General features: G+C 48.6%; 1 protein-coding gene across 1 annotated transcript; it reads right to left on the bottom strand.

The window, feature by feature from the left end:
- Positions 1-397: 397 nt before the first annotated feature.
- On the bottom strand, positions 398-14,592 carry Pglyrp3 (peptidoglycan recognition protein 3). Its single transcript, XM_045138345.1, has 9 exons — positions 14,462-14,592; positions 12,387-12,481; positions 9,046-9,153; positions 8,182-8,383; positions 6,390-6,508; positions 4,543-4,695; positions 2,480-2,678; positions 1,331-1,449; positions 398-673 (listed from the first exon to the last, which is right to left on the bottom strand). The coding sequence occupies exons 2-9, from the start codon at positions 12,433-12,435 to the stop codon at positions 495-497; spliced, it is 1,128 nt and encodes a 375-aa protein (XP_044994280.1). The 5' UTR covers positions 12,436-12,481; positions 14,462-14,592; the 3' UTR covers positions 398-494.
- Between the last annotated feature and the right edge of the window lie 4,070 nt (positions 14,593-18,662).

Here is an 18,662-nt window from a genome sequence, read left to right on the forward strand (position 1 = left end):
CACACTGGATACAGGAAAGCTCAGCTGCTCCCCTGGAGAAACGCACACCCCAGGAGAGAGATGAGACACGCCTATGAATGGCTGCAGCCCCAAAATGGTGGTGTCCAGATCTGTTCATGGATGTGGGGGCGGTGGAGGGGTGGCACCGTGCCTGGGCCATAGGGAAGGGCTAGGGGCTTCCAGGCAGAGCCCAGGTGAAGGTGACTGGGGGAAGATACCAAGGGAAAGAGAAGTGATACGGACCAACCCGCTATCTCACCTGGCTGAGCAGGTGGGCGACCAGAGAAAGAGAGGAAGGTGAGGAGAGAGGAAGCTTTGCTCACTCAGAAGGCTGTGAGCGCCTCGCTTGGGGGACAGTGGAGGATGCCAGCAGGAGGGGACACATCTTCCCAATGCTGGAGGGGTGAGAAGAGAGACGCTGAGTCAGGACAGGAGGTGAGGACAGAGAGCCGGCAGGAGGAAGCGCCCGGGCTCAGAAGGAGCTGGGGACTCCCTCAGCTCCTGAAGTGAGGCCACGTCTTGATGATGTTGTACAATGCCTGCCCAGGGGACAGGGTGTTGGCCACATCACTGTGGCCCATCAGCAGGTAGTTGGGGGTCAGGTACCCCTTGGCCACAGCACACTGGATCAGATCCTGGGCCGCCTCCAGCGAAGCTGCACTCGGAGGTTTCTCTGTAAAACACATTTACTCATCTTCATTAGGGTCTCAAGGTTGCTTGCTTAGGAGAGGCAAGCACCTATGTTCCAGTCTCCCCTCTCACCCGTCCCATGCTGTCCCATAATCACTATAGCCAACAAATAAACATGAATTGTGGCAAGCAAACACACACACACACACACACACACACACAACTAATATGATTCCTGATTCCTTTTGGCGAAAGGTTCTTCTAGAAAGTTGAAAACATCCCTGAAGTAGAACTCCAGCATAACACATGTACAGGGCAGATCCAGCCACAGGAGACTCTGCTAAGGCATCACTGACAGTAATGTGTCCCCAACATTGTTGCCATGGGTACAAAGGAAGGGGACACATGTGCTAAATGGGATATCAAGATAGCAAAGTTTGCAAGACTCCTTCTCTCTCTTGCCCCATGCTCTCCTCGGGTATAGACACAAAATGAGTGGAGCTGGGGGTGGAAGTGGGCAAGTCATGGGGGCAAATATTCTATCTGGGGGGGACCCCTGGTGGTCCTCACCCTGCGCTGCAATCTCCGAAGTTAGAACATTCCTCCGGCACTGCCAGGCACCACAATCCCGTCTTCATTTGCTCCGTGCCTCCCAAACATCCGGGACTTCCAGAACTCTCTACTCAGGCTTGTCTCTTACCTACAAAGTTGCCCATGAAGGCAACTCCTAGGGCAATATCGTTGTATCCGTAGGTGTGAGAGCCTTGGATATTCCAGCCAACCCCTTCATACACTCCACCATCCTGGCCCACCAGGAAGCTAGGATCAAGCAAAGGAAAATGAAGTTACTCTGAGGAACAGAATTTGAGTCGGTCATTAATCCCTTCAGTTATGAATCCCTCCTCTCATCTGTTTGCCATCCATCCACTCGATGTCTCTCGTGTGCCCGCGTGTCCAGGGACTGAAAACAGGAGCGAAGGCCACCGTGGTGTGCCGTTGTCCCCAGGACTTTACTGATTCTGCCTCAGTCAAAGTGATGAGTGACTGCCTTAATGCTAAGTACAGAAATCTGCTACTTTGCTTCTAGAATACACTTACCCTGCTCACCGTTCTCTTCCAGAAACTTTCTCCTCCCTGGCCTTCTATGCTTCCACAAGCACATATCCTCCAATTCTCACTTCTCTTTCTCCCTTTCCCTCCCTCTCTCTCTCTCTCTCCCCCACCCCCACCCCCGCCATCTTACCTCCCTTGCCTCAACTGTTGTGTTTCCCAGAGCCCTTGGCTGCCTCCCTGTCTAGCTCATTCTCCCCTCTCACTCAACATGTTCACCCTCATTGAACAATCACCCACTCTCCTAGCTTTGATTACTACCTATGACCGCCAGCGTTTCCAAACAAATCCATGATCTTGTGCCTTTCCTGAAGCCAGAAAACTGTGCACCATCCTCCTCCTTCTTCCAGTTCCATCCAGCCACTGACCGTGGCTCATCAACTCTGTCCTGTACATGGCTTTTAAATTCCACCACTCCTGCCTCCCAACTCCCACTACCTTACCTCAAGTAGCCAGGTTACTCCAGCAGCACCCCAACCAGAGTCTTGTTTCCTTTCAATCCATTCTTTGTGACTGACTGCTTCTTGCACTTTCTATTCAGAATCTTCTCAACCACCATGGAGCTCCCACCAAAGGAGGGGGAGGAGGAAGAGAAGGAAAGGGGGAAAGAGAAGGAAGGAGGAGGAGGAGGAAGGGGGAAAGAGGAGGAGGAGGAAGAGGAGAAGAAGAAGTAATCCAGCTGTGCTCTCCCCAGAATAAAGTGTGATACCTACAAGAAAGCGATCATGTCTCCACTTACTGATATCCAATGTCACAAAAGTCCTTCTTGTCCATGTGATAAGACTGCGTGTCTCTGACCCGAGTCAGGCAGTCCGCGGACACATTGCAGCTTGTCCCAGCAGTGTGGATGATGATGACAAATTTGGCTGGAAGGTTCATTTGAGGACAGTGTGTCTCTCTAGCTTCCCATGCAGACCGCGGGGCAATGCTGGGACACACTGAGATAAGGGGGGAAACACCAGGAACTAGGAATTTGCCTTGGCCCCTTGGGAGCCACCCCACAGCCAAAGGCTGGCTCACACCACAGTCTCTTCCCAGTGTCCCACAATCATGGGCACAGCCTCATGTGAACTAGGTTGTGGGAGTCTGGGAAGGGCCAGGTGAAACTGTCTGTGCCAAGACACTGCAGACCAAAGGCAGGATTCATGGGAGCCAGCGTGTAAGCAGAAAGGAGGCGTCCATTGGTCGGACATAGGCAGGACATCATTCTTCAAGAAATACAGAAGACCTACATAATTATATGTACATTCTATTACAGGACTAATATGCACAAATAAGACCACTGTTTGAACTAATCAAGTGTATATGGAAATACTTTAAAACCTATAAACAACTCCACAATATTATAAAATTATCATTATTAAAGATAGGACCAGTCCAAAAGCAAGAAAAGCTGTATTTAGACACTTGTAACTTCAAAAAGCACAAATTTTAAAAATATCACTGAACAAGGGCTGGAGAGACAGCTTGGCAGTTAAGGCACTTGCCTGCAAAGCCTCAGGACCCAGGTTCAATTCCCCAGAACCCACATAAGCCAGATGCACAAGGTGGTGCATGTGTCTGGAGTTCGTTTGCAGTGGCTGGAGGACCTGGTGTACCCATTCTGTCTCGTTTGATGTGCTTCTTTATCTCCTCAAATAAATAAATAAGATAAAATAAATTGTTGTTAAAAACGTCATTGAACGAAAAGTGTTTGCATTAGCAGAGAGAGCTAAACTACCAAAAGTATTTACTAATTTTACTGGTTTTAACTCGCTACTAGGGTTTTTTTTTTTCCAAATTAGTGTATCATTTTCATTACTGTTTCTTGGAATAATCATTCTGATATAAGCACTGTGACCATGTGGCAGGCTGGCTGTTTTTTGCATATAGGTGTGTGTGTGTGTGTGTGTGTGTGTGTGCACGCGCGCACGCGCGTGCGTGTACACGTGCGTGCCCACACAGTGCATGCAACTATGCAAATATGTTTACTCCGTTCCCATGCTTCATTTTTTTTCCATCCCCTCCATGCCACCCAGGATAGATTGCAGTGGTCATTTGCTCGCTTTCTCCCTGGCCTCACTGAAACACTGGCTCCCAGAAGGTGAGAAGTTCCGCCACTTTGTCCTTAGCTGCATGTTAAGCACCTAGAAAATGTTGTGCTCGTCAGTCAATGCGTGTATGGTGAGCAAAACTCTGCATATGTGTATATTCGTGTCTGCAACACTGTTCTAGTGGAGAGACCGGGAGACGAGACTCTCCAGCTCTCAGGGGCCAAGGAAGTAGCAGGTGGTAGAGCGCTTGCCTAGCACATCCTTCACGCATGTCCATCGAGGCCTTGATTTGGTCCCCTGCCCAGCAGAAGAGGAAGAGGAGGAGGAACACTTTGTTTTCATATCTCAGTCATTACAAAACTGAAATGCTCTTGGTCCAAAGAAGCCCTTGAGAGCCCGCCAGGAAAGCGCACTCCCAAATGTCGTTGGTCAGTCATGGACAAGAGGGTGAGATGGGGTTGAGGGTCTTTTGTTGTTGTTGTTGTTTGTTTTTATTTATTTATTTATTTATTTATTTGAGAGCAACAGACGGACAGGGAGAGAAAGAGACAGACAGACAGACAGACAGATAGATAGATAAAGAGAGAGAGAGAGAATGGATGCGCCAGGGCCTCTAGCCACTGCAAACAAACTCCAGACATGTGTGCTCCTTTGAGCATCTGGCTTACTTGGGTCCTGGGGAAGCAAATCTTGAACCAGGGTCCTTAGGTTTCACAGGCAAATGCTTAACCGCTAAGCCGTCTCCCCAGCCTGGGGTTGAGGGTCTTACCTTTCCTGGGCATCTGTGAATCTGAAGACACCAAGCAGGTCTCTTCTTTCAAGAGAAGTGGCTGAATGTACCTAGGTGACAGGTAGCCCTTCTGGATGGCATACACGATCAGGCTCTCAGCGGCTGACAGGGCAGCGGGGCTGGGATTGCTGCCTTGAAGAGAACAGCATGGGTTAAGAGTCATCAGTAGGGAACTCTAGGCCTGGATACACTGCAGGAAGGAAGACAAGAACACCACCACCCGGGCTGGAGAGATGGCCTAGCAGTTAAGCGCTTGCCTGTGAAGCCTAAGGACCCCGGTTCGAGGCTCGAGTCCCTAGGACCCACCTTAGTTAGCCAGATGCACAAGGGGCGCACTCATCTGGAGTTTGTTTGCAGTGGCTGGAGGCCCTGGCACGCCCATTCTCATTCTCATTCTCTCTCTCTCTCTCTCCTGAGTATCTGCCTTTCTCTTTGTCTGTTGCTCTCAAATAAATAAATAAAAATAAACAATTTTTAAAAAAGGAAAAAGAATACCACCACCCGACCTGAGCAGCTGGGGAATGTGAAGAGTGGACACAGATCCAACAGCCCAGAGGGACAGCCTAAGAGACATGAACTACTTTTGGTCACAGCTATGAGCAGCAGCAGTGGGTGACCTCTTCCAGGTGCCACACGAAGACTATATCTACTCCATCTCTAGATGGAAGGCCATGAGGGGGGACAAAAAACATGGAAAGAGGGCTGGAGAGATGGCTTAGTGGTTAAGCACTTGCCTGTGAAGCCTAAGGACCCCGGTTCGAGGCTCAGTTCCCCAGGTCCCACGTTAGCCAGATGCACAAGGGGGTGCATGCGTCTGGAGTTCGTTTGCAGAGGCTGGAAGCCCTGGCGCGCCCCTTCTCTCTCTCTCCCTCTATCTGTCTTTCTCTCTGTTTCTGTCGCTCTCAAATAAATAAATAAATAATGTTTTAAAACAAAAAAAAAACATGGAAAGAGAAACCCACCTAACCAAGTCAGATGTGCCCTAGCCCAGAGAGGCTGTGTGTGACAGTATTTATTGAGTAGCTGCCAGGATCAGGCATGCTGTAAAGTCACTTGATTTTTAAGTTTAGAGAGAAACAGAGAAAGAGAATTGGCACACCAGGGCCTCAGCCACTAAAATCAAATTCCAGGCGCTTGCGCCACCTAGTGGGCATGGGCAACCTTGTGCTTGCCTCGCCTTTGTGCATCTGGCTTACGTGGGATCTGGAGAATCGAACATGGGTCCTTAGGCTTCTCAGGCAAGCACCTTAGCCACTGAGCCATCTCTCCAGCCCACATGTTGTAAAGTCTTCATCTGCATGAGCCCATATGATTCTCAGAGATTCTCTCAGTGATCAACACTATCACCAGCCCCAATCATGAACAGTGTGTTTTAGCAGATACCAGCTATGCACCTACTAAGTCTTAATCCCATCCCTGCTCTCTGGCCTGGCCTTGCTTTGGTGGAGAGAGACTACATTTGCCACTTCTTTGCCTTGGTCTGATGGCTTCTCGTTAGTTTCTACCAACAGGAGACACTGGAAAAAGACATAACTCATGCTTTCCTGCCCCTGGAAGTCACAGCATCATATCACGGTCAGGCAACTTCAGATTCCAAAAGTGATGGCCATTAACAGTAAACTCTAAGCAATGTCCATGGTGGCTGTGGCAGCATCACAGAGGGAAAGATCAGGAAAGGGGACCAAATGTTTGTCACAGAATATAACAGACTGAAGCATTTCAAAAGAAGGTGATTACCAGAGAAAACAAGTAAGAAGTAGGCTGGACAGATAAGAGCATTAAGACCAGGGGGTAGCAGGAGAGTGCAGACCAGAAACAGCCATTACCTCTCGTACTGCCGAAGAAGGCAATGCCCAGGGAAACATTGTTGTAACCTTGCGTGTGCAAGCCTTGGACTTGCCAACCGACACCTTCATACACCCTGCCATCATCCCCAATCAGGAAGCTGCCAAGCAAAAAGTGTATTGTTTTTACAGTAAATATTTGCAACAAAACCACTTCTCACCAGTTCTCAAAAGATCAACAGGGTTCTAGAAACTCATACATAAGTAACATGCTACAGTAGCTTACTATGAAGGAAAATGACCAATTTTAGACTTCCAAGAGACTTGGGAATGTACTTCAGTTTGGGTTGTGACTTACTTTACAAGTGTTTTCCAGACTCTCACCTAAAATAATACTCATTTGGTTCAAAGTGGAATTTGAAAGAGTAACTTACAGACCTGAGGATATTCATTCAACTTCTTTTTTATTTATTTGAGAGGGAGAATGAGAGCTCCAGTCACTGCTATCCACTGCAAACGAACTCCAGACACATGAGCCACTTTGTGCATCTGACCTACATGAGTACTAGGGAACTGAACCTGGGTCCTTAGACTTTACAGGCAAGTACCTTAACAGCTAAGTCATCTCTCCAGCCTTCACTCAACTTTTTCATGACTGGATTGTTAATGCATCATGCATTAACTTTTGGGGTTCTTGGGTTATTGTTATTTTGAGGAGGTCAAGGGTTGAAACAGGTCTTACTCTGTCACTCAGCCTGGCCTAGACCTTATTGAGTAGCCCAGGCTTCCCTGAATTCACAGAAATCTTCCTGTCTCAGCATCCCAAGTGCTGAGATTAGAGGTGTAAAGCACCACACCTGGCTTAATTAATCGTGTTTCTAAATTACAGAACCAAGAACTTGAACATTCTTTCAAATAGCTACCTGAGATTGGGAGTTCCTGTAACCTCAGGAGTTCCTGTAAGCTCTTCCTTATCACAGACATTGATAGACAATTTTAATTTTACTCAGTGTGTTTTAAAACCCAAGGTAGGGCTGGAGGGATTGCTTAGTGGTTAAGGCATTTCCCTGCAAAGCCAAAGGACCCAGGTTCGATTCCCCAGGACCCACGTTAGCCAGATGCACAAGGGGGTGCACGCATCTGGAGTTCGTCTGCAATGGCTGGAGGCTTGGTGCATCCATTCTCTCACTCTCTCTCTCTTCCTCTGTCAAATAAATAAATAAAAATAAAATATTTTTTTAAACCCCAAGGTACATATTCTTCTATTCTACCCTCCCCTTATCTCTGCCTCTTTACATCTTCTTTTCCTCCACTTTCCAATCAGTCTTGAGAACAGATGTGTTTGTAACGGCTGCCATATTCAGCTTTTAATTAGACCACGAATTTCCACAGCAAACTGAAGACAGAAAGACTTTCCAGAGGTCTGGTAAACAGCCTGCACTAAGTGAGGACCGGGAATGGGACCCCAAGCACACCCATCATGGCCCCGCCTATGATGTCGGTATTTTTCCAGTAGATTCCCCTTTCCCTTGTGCGGCAGCCTTTGCTTAGTCCAATGTGAACAGTTCCTAGCACTCAGGAGGCAGTGGTAGGAGGATCACTGTTGAGTTTGAGGCCACCTTGAAACTACATGGTGAATTCCAGGTGAGCCTGAGCTAGAGTGAGACCCTACCTTGAAAAAAAAAAAAGAAAAAGAAAGAAAAAGCTAGTCTGTTAGGCTTGCCTCCAAAAAAACAAATTTTTTTTAAGGCAAAAAGTAGAGGGAAGGGAGCAAGAATCACCATGGAAGGAGTGGTTTTGAGAAAGGGCTTCAGGGACCCAGTGAGCCTCTTACTTGAAGGCCACATTGCACCAGCCATTGCTGTGGACAGAATGGGACTGCAGAGCACGCAGCACCTGAGGGCAGGTGACTTGTGCCGGGCACTCCATCCTGGCCAGCTGCTCGGTGATGAGGTAGGCCACAGGGGTGCTCAGCGGGGCTCTGCAGGTAAGTGGGCTCGCCCCCCACTCCTTGCGGGAAACGACGGCGGGAGTGCCTGCAAGACAGACCACAGAGCGCCGGTGTGACCGGCTCGACCCAGGGCCCCAGCTGCCTGCCACCCAGCGTCTCAAGCACCGCGCTCTCCTCGCCTTTCACCGGAGATGAAGCCCCATTCCCACTTCTTGGGCCTGCAGGATCTCTGGGATGGGAAAGCGTGCCCAGCCGTCACCCCACACCTAGCCCCCAGATTCCGCGCTGACTTCCCTCAAAGCACCTCAGCAAGGACGCCTTGGGCGGCATTCTCCTCACTGGCCTTGCCTTCTTCTCGCCCTGAACTTGGAACGGTGGTCCTCTGTAGGAACCTCCCCCACTTCCAAGGTGGAAGCCCTCCAGGGCTAGAGCTGTGACAGTCCCCCACAGGCTACAGGTACCTAAAGGGTCCCCTTCTCTTGGGAGCCCTCTGAGGAGAGGAATATAGGGCACATGTCTATTCTTCCTGGGTTTTCTCCTTCTTCTGGACTGTTCAGTTCTTCCTTTGCTCTTCTGGGGCGAAGGAACTCACCTCTGCCTTAGAATCCAGAACTGCCCATGGGAGTTAGCTGCAGATGACCCTTCTAGATTCTAGATGACCCTTCTAGATTCTGCCCCACTCTCCCACTCCTCGCCCAGACACACTCAAGTCCTCAGGAAACCCAGCCCATCCTGAAAATGCCTCACCACGGAGACTCTTGGGAATGATCTGTGAGGTGCTTGCAAACAGGTTCCTATGCTTCTCTGAGATGCCTCTGGCTTCTGTCTCCTTCAAAGACAGCGGTGGAATGTGGCCTGCAAAGAGCCATTGGTACTGAGGCTGAGAGCACGCGGGGATCACAGGTACGAGAGAGACAGCCCATCGCTTCGCCCAGAGCCTCTTGGCCTCCCAAGTCCCACACATTCTCTAGGAAGCAACACGGGAGAATCACAGATAGCTCCGGTTTCAGCTCGCCCCCTGCCTCTCACGTCTGCCCCAGTGAGGCCTTAACCCCCCCTGCCCTTCCTCAGACACCCTCCACCCCTCGGTCACTGCCTCCGACCCCCGCCTGAGCTGAGCAACTGGAACTTTTCCGTTTCACCTGCATATATTCCAATAGACCGACAGGTACACCTTGCAGTGCCCCGTACCAAGACTACTGTCGTTATCTTTTCTTTCTCTCTTTCCTTCTTTCTTTCTTTTTTGTGCATTTTTTTGAAGCAGGGTCTCATTCTAGCCCAGGTTTACTTAGAACTCGCTCTGTAGCACAAGCTGGCCTCTAACTCATGGCAAAACCTCTAGCTAAGCCTCCCAAGTGCAAGTGCTGGCATTAAAGGCATGGGCCACCATGCCCAATGGGTTGTCACTACCTTGAGTAGACAGTTAATTCAAGTAGTAAGCATCTACTAGTACCAGAGAAAGCTCTTGAAACAAAAATACATAGATCAGTGTAAATATACTCAGAAAATAGCTCGTCCAGACAGGATTTTTGAAGAATTAGTCATAACGAACACATCCTCATCCCTCAACACTTCTGATCAATGCCATGAACGCAATGCCCACAGGCAGCGGCAGCAACAGCGGCACCTCCACCAGCCAACTCAGTGCTGACAGGCCTCCACCCGGTGTTGTGAGAGTCAGAACTTTGATGTCCTGAGATACGCGAAGCAAACTAACTACTTCTTTCAGAGAGAGAACTGAGGATCAGAGAGGGTAAGGGACACTTCCTGTATACAGAGAGAACTGGGGCTCAGAGAGAGTAGGGGACACTTCCTGTATACAGAGAGAACTGGGACTCAGAGAGGGTAAGGGACACTTCCTGTATACAGAGAGAACTGAGGCTCAGAGAGGGTAAGGGGCACTTCCTGTATACAGAGAGAACTGGGACTCAGAGAGGGTAAGGGACACTTCCTGTACACAGAGAGAACTGAGGCTCAGAGAGGGGAGGGAACACTTCCTGTACACAGAGAGAACTGAGGCTCAGAGAGGGTAGGGGACACTTCCTGTATACAGAGAGAACTGAGGCTCAGAGAGGGTAAGGGACACTTCCTGTACACAGAGAGAACTGATCAGAGAGGGCAAAGGACACTTTCTGTATCCAGAAAGAACTGAGGCTCAGAGAGGTTAAGGGACACTTCCTCTATAGAGAGAACTGAGGCTCAGAGAGGGTAAGAGACACTTCCTGTATACAGAGAGAACTAAGGATCAGAGAGGGCAAAGGACACTTTCTGTATACGGAGAGAACTGAGGCTCAGAGAGGGTAAGGGGCACTTCCTGTATACAGAGAGAACTGAGGCTCACAGAGGGTAAGGGACACTTCCTGTATACAGAGGGAAGTGAGGATCAGAGAGAATACGTGGTACTTCCTAGATGGGCAACACAGGACAGGGATGAGCCTGAAAATACGAGGTACAAATGAAACCCATGGGGTCCTCAGAACAAACAGCAGCCATTACCGGGCGTGGTCGCACACACCTTTAATCCCAGTGCTCAGGTGGCAGAGGTGGGAGGATCAACGTGAGTTCCAGACCACCCTGAGACTACATAGTGAATTCCAGGTCAACCTGAGCTAGACCGAGACCCTACCTCGAAAAAAAAAAAAAAAAAAAAAAAAGAGCAGCCATGATGACAGGAGCTAATAGCCAGTGGGCAGGATGGGTGCAGGCTGGAAACTGGCTCATGGGGAAGGCTAATCCCAACTCACTGCATCACTTGGGCAAGTTAATTTCCGACCACAGCCTCCCCATTCACAAAATGAAAGGCTAAAATACGCGTCTCCTTATCTGTGAGTTGTTCCAACACTAACTCCAAACAATCCCATTAACGTAGCTGCTTAAATGGCAGATGGTGAGGGATAGCTAGGTCGTAGCACTTTCCAACAGGTGACAGTTGTTTCCAGACTGACTGTTGATGCCAGACAACATGGAAATATGCCCCATAGTTAAGAATCACCACACTCAGGCTGAAGGGATGGCTTAGCGGTTAAGGTGTTTGCCCGCAAAGCCAAATGATCTAGGTTCAATTCCCCAGGACCCACATAAGCCAGATGCACAAGGTGGCCCATGTGTCTGGAGTTCGTTTGCAGCAGCTGGAGTCTCTGACATGTCCATTCTCTCTCTCTCTAATAAATAAATAAAAGTAAAAAACAATAGTTTAAAAGCCACCAAACTCTATTTCAAACAAATAGAATTTGTTTATTGAGCATTAGCTATATGTCTAATCACATTATGAAACTATAAAACATATTCTAATGTAGCAAAGGGTTTGATGTTCTCAAGAAATTGGCATTATTTGTAAATGTGATTTCTGTGCTAGGTTTGACTATGATTGACACAATGATAATAGTGACAAGTTGAGATAATTGAATCATAGCTACACATTACCTGGCACTGTGCTAAATAAATGCCTTCCACTTGATAATTAATATAATCCTCAGAATTCTAAAAACATAAATGATATTATGCTTATATCATGGAATCAGATATGATTCAGAACTGGGCATGATGGCACACGTCTTTAATCCCAGCACTCAAGAGGCACAGGTAGAAGGATGGCCGTTGAATTTGAGGCCACCTTGAGGCTACAGAGTGAATTCCAGGTCAGCTTGGGCTAGAGTGTTTTGAAAAAACAAAAAGCAAAAAAGTTGTTGAAGGGCTGGAGAGATGGCTTAGCAGTCAAGCTTAAGGACCCAGTTTGAGGCTTGACTCTCCAGGACCCACATTAGCCAGATGCACAAGGGAGCACATGCGTCTGGAGTTCATTTACCGTGGCTGGAGGCGCTGGCGCACCCATTCTCTCTCTTTCTCTCTCTGCCTCCTCTCTGTCTGTCGCTCTCAAATGAATAAATAAAATTTTTTTTAAAAAAAGCTGTTGAAGAAATATAATTCAAAGAGACAAAGTATTGGAGATCTCAGCAAATGCCCATGATGTGAACCTTTCAACACCAACCAGTGCTCTAAGAGGCACAGGGAGAGTGCTCAGGCTATTTCTAGTGACAGCTGTTTGTCGCTCAGCCAAAGCACTTCTGGTACAAGGAAGGAACACTTACCCCGTGCAAGGAGACTCACAGCTGAGAAGACAAAAAGCCAGGGCCACATCCTCACGCGGTCTCGGGGCACTGGAGGGAGAGTGTTATCAGCAGTCCTGGGGGGCAGTGACAGTTGACATGACTGCTCTCACTGAGCAAACGGAGCACCCCAAACTGCATGTACCCTGTCTACCTCCCTACTGTGATGGGGCCTCTGGAAGGCCCTCTTCAGTCGGGAGTCTTGGGGTCTCCTGCACACCTCAGGTGACCCACAAATGTGAGAACACTGATGCTTGATGTCTCGTCAGGTAGCTCCCCACCCACCCCACCTCCCCACAGAGCTCCTGGTCTCTCGCAGGAGCCCTGGGCTGCTCTTGGGCCTTCTATGGCAGACACAGGTAACAGTAACCAGAGTCCTTCAGTATTACAAGTAAACCTTCTACAGGTATTTTTGTATCTACTCCCACAGCTTTGCATTTAACTAACAAAATCCTTGTAAATATCCTGAGCCCGGTTTTGACAAATGAGAATACTGAGGCTCAGAAGGAATGGATGACAAGCAAAGCTTCATTCCTCGCGCTGTGGGACATTCAGAAGTGTATAAAGTCAGCTAATTCAGTTTCCCACTCTCAACAAGAGCAAGTGTTCATCTCTTCTCCACTGAGCATGGAAATACAGTGCAGTTGCCACTTACTGACCAGACTCTGTGATCTGGGCGGTATCTGAGGACTCCACGGACATTTTTTCTTTTTTTCTTTTTTTTTTTTTTTCTTGGTTTTTCAAGGTAGGGTCTCACTCTAGCCCAGGCTGACCTGGAATTCACTATGTAGTCTCAGACTGGCCTCGAACTCACGGCGATCCTCCTACCTCTGCCTCCCGAGTGCTGAGATTAAAGGTGTGGGCCACCACGCCTGACTAAGTATACATACATTTCATTAAGCCTCATAGTGACTTGTAGTGTACATTCTTCCAAGATTTAGGACACGGCGTACATTTCAACCAGTAGACCGGAGCTCTCACTACTCCCCAGACCTGTCAGACTCTCTGGCCTCTGCCAGGCAATTCAAACTCTGTCCAAGTTTCTATGGTGTCCATTCTCAGCACAGGCCCAGGGAATAAAATACAGGATCACGTCTGTCTTCCCCAGCCCCAGGAATCTCTTGGGCTTTTCAGCCACAAATGAACTCCTTACTCATACTCAGTAAAATGTCAGCACCCCGTGCTGACAACCAGATCATCCACTTTTCCCCCAGCTCAGAAATTACAGAAGGGAGAATTGAGATAGATGGGATCAACACTACCCTCCTATTTGGACACAACAATCAGCGTCTCCAGATGGGAGTGTTTAGCCTCACAGCTGAAGATCTCAGCACAAGGACACTTCTTGCATCAGGACAAGTAGCACCAAGATGCCGTTCACTCAAGAAAACTGTACCATAGACCAAAGGAGACCATGGCACCGACACAGGCGCCCTGGCAGTACTGAGGCAGTGTTCAGCCCCAAGGCTGGCCAAACAAGAGACAAACAATTTACCCCGAGCAACTGCTGGAAACCGCTTCCAGTCCTGGATAACGTGAGGTTTGGCCACTGATCCCTGAAACCTGCTGCTACCCTAACCATGACTGTGAATGTCACAGGCTCTGTCCCAAGCTTGGCACATCACACACTGGCAGTCTGAAGGCTGAATCGAGCCCCGATCTTGCCAGTTGAGTCACTGAAGGTGTCTCCCACCTATATCCCAAGAGCACACACAGCTTGCAGGACAGGCTGGAGCCCTGGCTCCCACGGCTGAGTGTACACTTCCTATAAGGTAAAAGAACATCTCCTCAGGGGACGAGGGAGATGGACCAGTGTCAGGGCTCGAGAGAACAACAAAGAATTGAATAGAGGTCAGCCCCCAAACCCACAGCCTGCGGTTTTGAAAGAAAAAGGAATGCTAGTACTATTAAAAGAACCAAAAGAGAGAGAGAGAGAGAAAACTCTTCTTAGAAGAATCATGTCACATTTTAACCTGATGGAGTCTAACCCCACAATGGGGCTCAGAAATACCTGAGGACCTGTGCTGTCCCAGCAGGTTAGGGTGCAGGCTGCTCACCCCTCATTGACTGGCAGCTCCCTGTTGCAGTGTTGGCATGCAGGCCCCGCCCTGCCTCCTGCCAGGGTCTCCTCCTTTCTTGGTTCTCTTGGTTCTAGAGGGCACTCCCTCCTCCCTGGGAGTGGGGCACTCAGGATAGAGCTTCCAAGAGAGAGGGAGAGAGAGAAAGAGAAGACAACATCCAGTGAGATCCCCAACTGATGACCCAATGACGGAGAACAGAGGTCTGAGGCTCGGAGCCAGCCCCTTCCACAGCCTCAGGAGCACCTCAGGTGAAACCACCCTGTGAAGACTCCCAGGTTCCTCCTCCCTGGGAAAGTGCACAATTGCCACACCCGCCCCAAGCTCCTTCCTCATCCCAGTCTTCAAGAAGCCCTGCGAGGGGCCCGAAGGCTGCGTTCCTCACACGTGGGAACTCCCTGCTGGTGGAGACATGTTTGCTCCACGAATCTGTACTGTGTGGGCTCAGCGACTCACCATGTACTGCCCCCAACGCTGTTCCAGGAGCCCTCAGCGGAGACAAGGAGAACTAGAAAGCTCTGCTCCCAGGGCAGCGCCCGCACACTGCCACAGCAACTCCTTGGCATCCACTCCTCCCCCACCCACACATTCACACTGCTTCCTTGAAACAACCAAGGCTCTGCCCCCTAACCTAGTCCACCCAGTGGCCCTTGGTCTTGAACCGGGTTCTCTAGTTTCTCCGCACTGCTCTGTAGAGGTTTGCCCACAAATCTGCCCTGAAGGCTCTCTTCAAAGGAACTAGGACTTACAGCCCTTGGCTACGAGGATGTTCAGAGCAAAGGATCGGAAAATACTCTGCCCTTAACCACTGAGTAATCTGCAACCCCACTTTGAATTTTTGATGAAATAATCAGGAACTCAAAGTCAAGGAACTGTGACATGGTTATTTAACTGTCTTAAGAGACAGCGAGAGATGCTGCCGTTTGAAGCAGTAAGCCACTATGGAAAGACAGGGTTACTTTTCTTGGGGCTGTGGCAAAATACCTGATAGGAAGAATTAAAGGGAGGAAGGGTTTATTTGGGCTCATGGACCAGGGAGTAAAGTCTGTTGTGGCACAGAAGGCATCGTGGTGAGAGCAGCTGGGGAGGGTGGCTGCTCACTCATGTCTCAGTGGATCAGAAAGCAGAGTGGTCAGGGAGAAAAAGCAATAACCCCCAAATTCCCATGAGGAAAAGACTGTACTCAAGACCACAGAGGAAGTCAAACAAAGCCAGACCTAGAGCCCAGCTCTGGTCCCCATAGTCTAGGGAACACTTTTAGCCAGGAGTCTGATCCTTCAGAGATATAAGAGAGCCTGGGAAAATCACCTCTGCATATAACAATGGTCCATGACATCCCAGGATAAACCAAGTTTTAAAGGCGATTGTAAATGTAAAAACAACAGAGGTTATGGAACATGGAGGCTCTGAGTCCACAGTTTGAGAAACCAAATTCATTAATGGCTTGGAAGGGGTCTTTTGAGAAGGGACAAAGAGGAGGTGAGAAGCCAGAGAATCAGCTACTGCAGCTGGGGCCAGGGTGCTTCAGAAAGGGAAGGGTAATCCTTGGGGCACAGCAGAGGCAGCTGAATGGGATGGGGAAGTAGGGGGCACAAGCCAGGTGAAAAATGAGTGGGAGACAGAGAAAGGGAATGAAGAGAGAAAGGGAGGAAGGTAGCCCATGGGCACATGTGTACAATGCAGCCCTCAGCTGGTGGAGCACACACTAACGACACCAGTGAGGAGAGAGGCTGGGTAAAGCCAAAGGAGTAGCAAAAAGAGGGGGGAGGAGGAGAAGAATGGAAAGAGAGTGTGTGCAGAGATTAAAGGGAGGTGTGTACATGAATAGAACAGAAGTCCATGGCAGGGACAAAAAGGTAAAGAAATAGATACTGAGGCAGGGCGTGGTAGCACACACCTCTAATCCCAGCACTCACTTGAGAGGCAGAGGTAAAAGGATCACTGTAAATTCGAGGCCACCCTGAGACTACTTAATGAACTCCAGGTCAGCCTGAGCTAGAGTGAGACCCTACCTCAAAAAAACAAAAATAAAAGAAAATAGATACCAAGACAGAGAAATGCAGAGACAGAAAGACACGAAAATCTATGTGCCTGTGTCAGAGGAAAGAGAGACAAAGGAAATGATATCAGGGCTTTTACGCATGTGCTCCTGGGGTATGGCAGACTAGCCAGTGGGAGGAGGGAGGCCGATATGCAGGGAGGAGACAGGGGTCCAGATCCCCCAGGGAGAGGGCAGAAAGAGCTGGCCTTTTGAAGGGAGACTTCCGTTTTGGCCAGTTGGGAGGAGAGAGGGAGTTCTGAGACTGCCAGCCACTGAGCACTGTCTGGACAGAGGAGAGTTCTCTGGGACATGTTTAGGATGTGGAGATGGACACAGGCAATCTCAGGCTCACTCATTGTCCTCAGACCAGGACAGAGCAATGATGTGATTCACATGCAAATAAACTTCTGTTTTGCTTTGTTTCAGGTTCAAGTAACCCACCTGAGAAGATTTCGATGGCATCCACAACGCACACACCATGACAACACAGCACCAAAACCAGAGTCAGGACAGTTGCCTCTAGTCACGAGCCAGCAGAGATGACCCCACGACAAACAGGTTCCCCGTGAAGGACACTACCTTTTGTGTCCCCAGATTTATGGAACTCATTTTTAGACGACATAGTTTTCCTCATCTACTGAATCAATGAATAAGGACCCAGGTTATCAGGAGAATATAGCTGTTAAAACAATATACTCTTGGGCTGGAGAGATTTCTCAGTGGTTAAGGCTCTTGGCAGCAATGCCTAATGACCAGGTTTGATTCCCCTGGACCCACATAAAGCCAGATGCACAAAGTGGTGCATGCATCTGGAGTTCATTTGCAGTGGCTAAAGGCCCTGATGTACCCATTCTCTCTCCCCCCCCACCCCTGCTCTCTCTCTCTTTCTCTGCTCTCTCTTTACAAATAAATAAAATTAAAATTAAAAAACTAAAAAAAATAGTTGTTAAAAAAAAATGTACTCTTGCTGGGCATGGTGGCACACGCCTTTAGTCCCAGCACTCAGGAGGCAGAGGTAGGAGGATTGCCGTGAGTTCGAGGCCACCCTGAGACTACATAGTTAATTCCAGGTCAGCCTGGGCTGGAGTGAGACCCTACCTTGAAAAACCAAAAAAAAAAAAAAAAAAAGTACTCTTAAGGTTTATAATTATTACAATTGTCATTTGAGTTGAAGGATATGTCACCTAGAAAGTATTTTCACAAGCATCATCATATGCAGTTAGCATACACTATTTAAAGTGAAATCATGGGCTGGAGAGATGGCTTAGTGGTTAAGGCATATATCTGCGAAGCCTAAGGATCCAGGCTCGATTCTCCAGGTCCCATGTAAGCCAGATACACATGGTGGTGCATGCATATGGAATTTGTTTGGAGTGGCTAGAGGCCCTGGCGCACCCATTCTCACTCACTCTCTCTCTCTCTCCCTGTCTCTAAAAAGTAAATAAATAAATAATTTTTATTAAGTGAATCTTGGGGCTGGACGTATGTCTTAGCAGTTTAGGCACTTGCCTGTAAAGCCGAAGGACCCAGGTTCAATTCCCCAGTACCCACGTAAACCAGATACATAAGGTAGCGTGTGCATCTGGAGTTTGTTTGCAGTGGCTGGAAGCCCTGGTGTGGCCATTGTCTGCCTACCTCTCCCTCTCCCTTTCTCTCTTTCCCTCATAAATAAATAAGTAATAAAAGTAAAATATTGGATTTCCCGTGTTTCACCTGGATAAAGGGAACCTTGAATGACTGTGTTTGCTTCTAGTCCCACTTACAGAGCTTGAAATCTGGAAACAGCTTGCCATGGTATAATTACTAAATATTTTAAGGCAGATATATACAAATGACAATCTCATCTTAGAACAGACATTGAAACATGTATGATGTAAGACACGCTTATCCATTTCTCTGGTCACATTTCTTCAGCTGCCCAGTGAGAATGACAATGTCTCTTGCAGAATCATGACATTTCATTGGCGCTGTGTACACGGTCGGCATCTCACGGGCTCCTGCTCTGTCTCCTCTCAAACGGACTTCAATCCCAGGGAAACCACTTCTGGCTCTCCCATCCTCCCACCTGCTGCCGCTCCTCAGCGGAGCACCAGCTCGCCCCAGGAACCTGGGCGTCTACATGGAGACAGATCCAGTCAA

This window comes from Jaculus jaculus, chromosome 19 (genome assembly GCF_020740685.1).
Source record: "Jaculus jaculus isolate mJacJac1 chromosome 19, mJacJac1.mat.Y.cur, whole genome shotgun sequence".
NCBI lineage: Eukaryota > Metazoa > Chordata > Mammalia > Rodentia > Dipodidae > Jaculus > Jaculus jaculus.

What these genes read in the sequence shown, in the direction of transcription:
- Pglyrp3 (XM_045138345.1), bottom strand. Translation starts at nt 12,435, where the DNA reads ATGTGGCCCTGGCTTTTTGTCTTCTCAGCTGTGAGTCTCCTTGCACGG. An exon ending in CTTCTTCGGCAGTACGAGAG is followed by an intron (nt 4,696 to 6,389) that starts GTAATGGCTGTT and finishes GTTCTCTTCAAG; the next exon opens with GCAGCAATCCCAGCCCCGCT. An exon ending in TTCACAGATGCCCAGGAAAG is followed by an intron (nt 2,679 to 4,542) that starts GTAAGACCCTCA and finishes CCCTTATCTCAG; the next exon opens with TGTGTCCCAGCATTGCCCCG.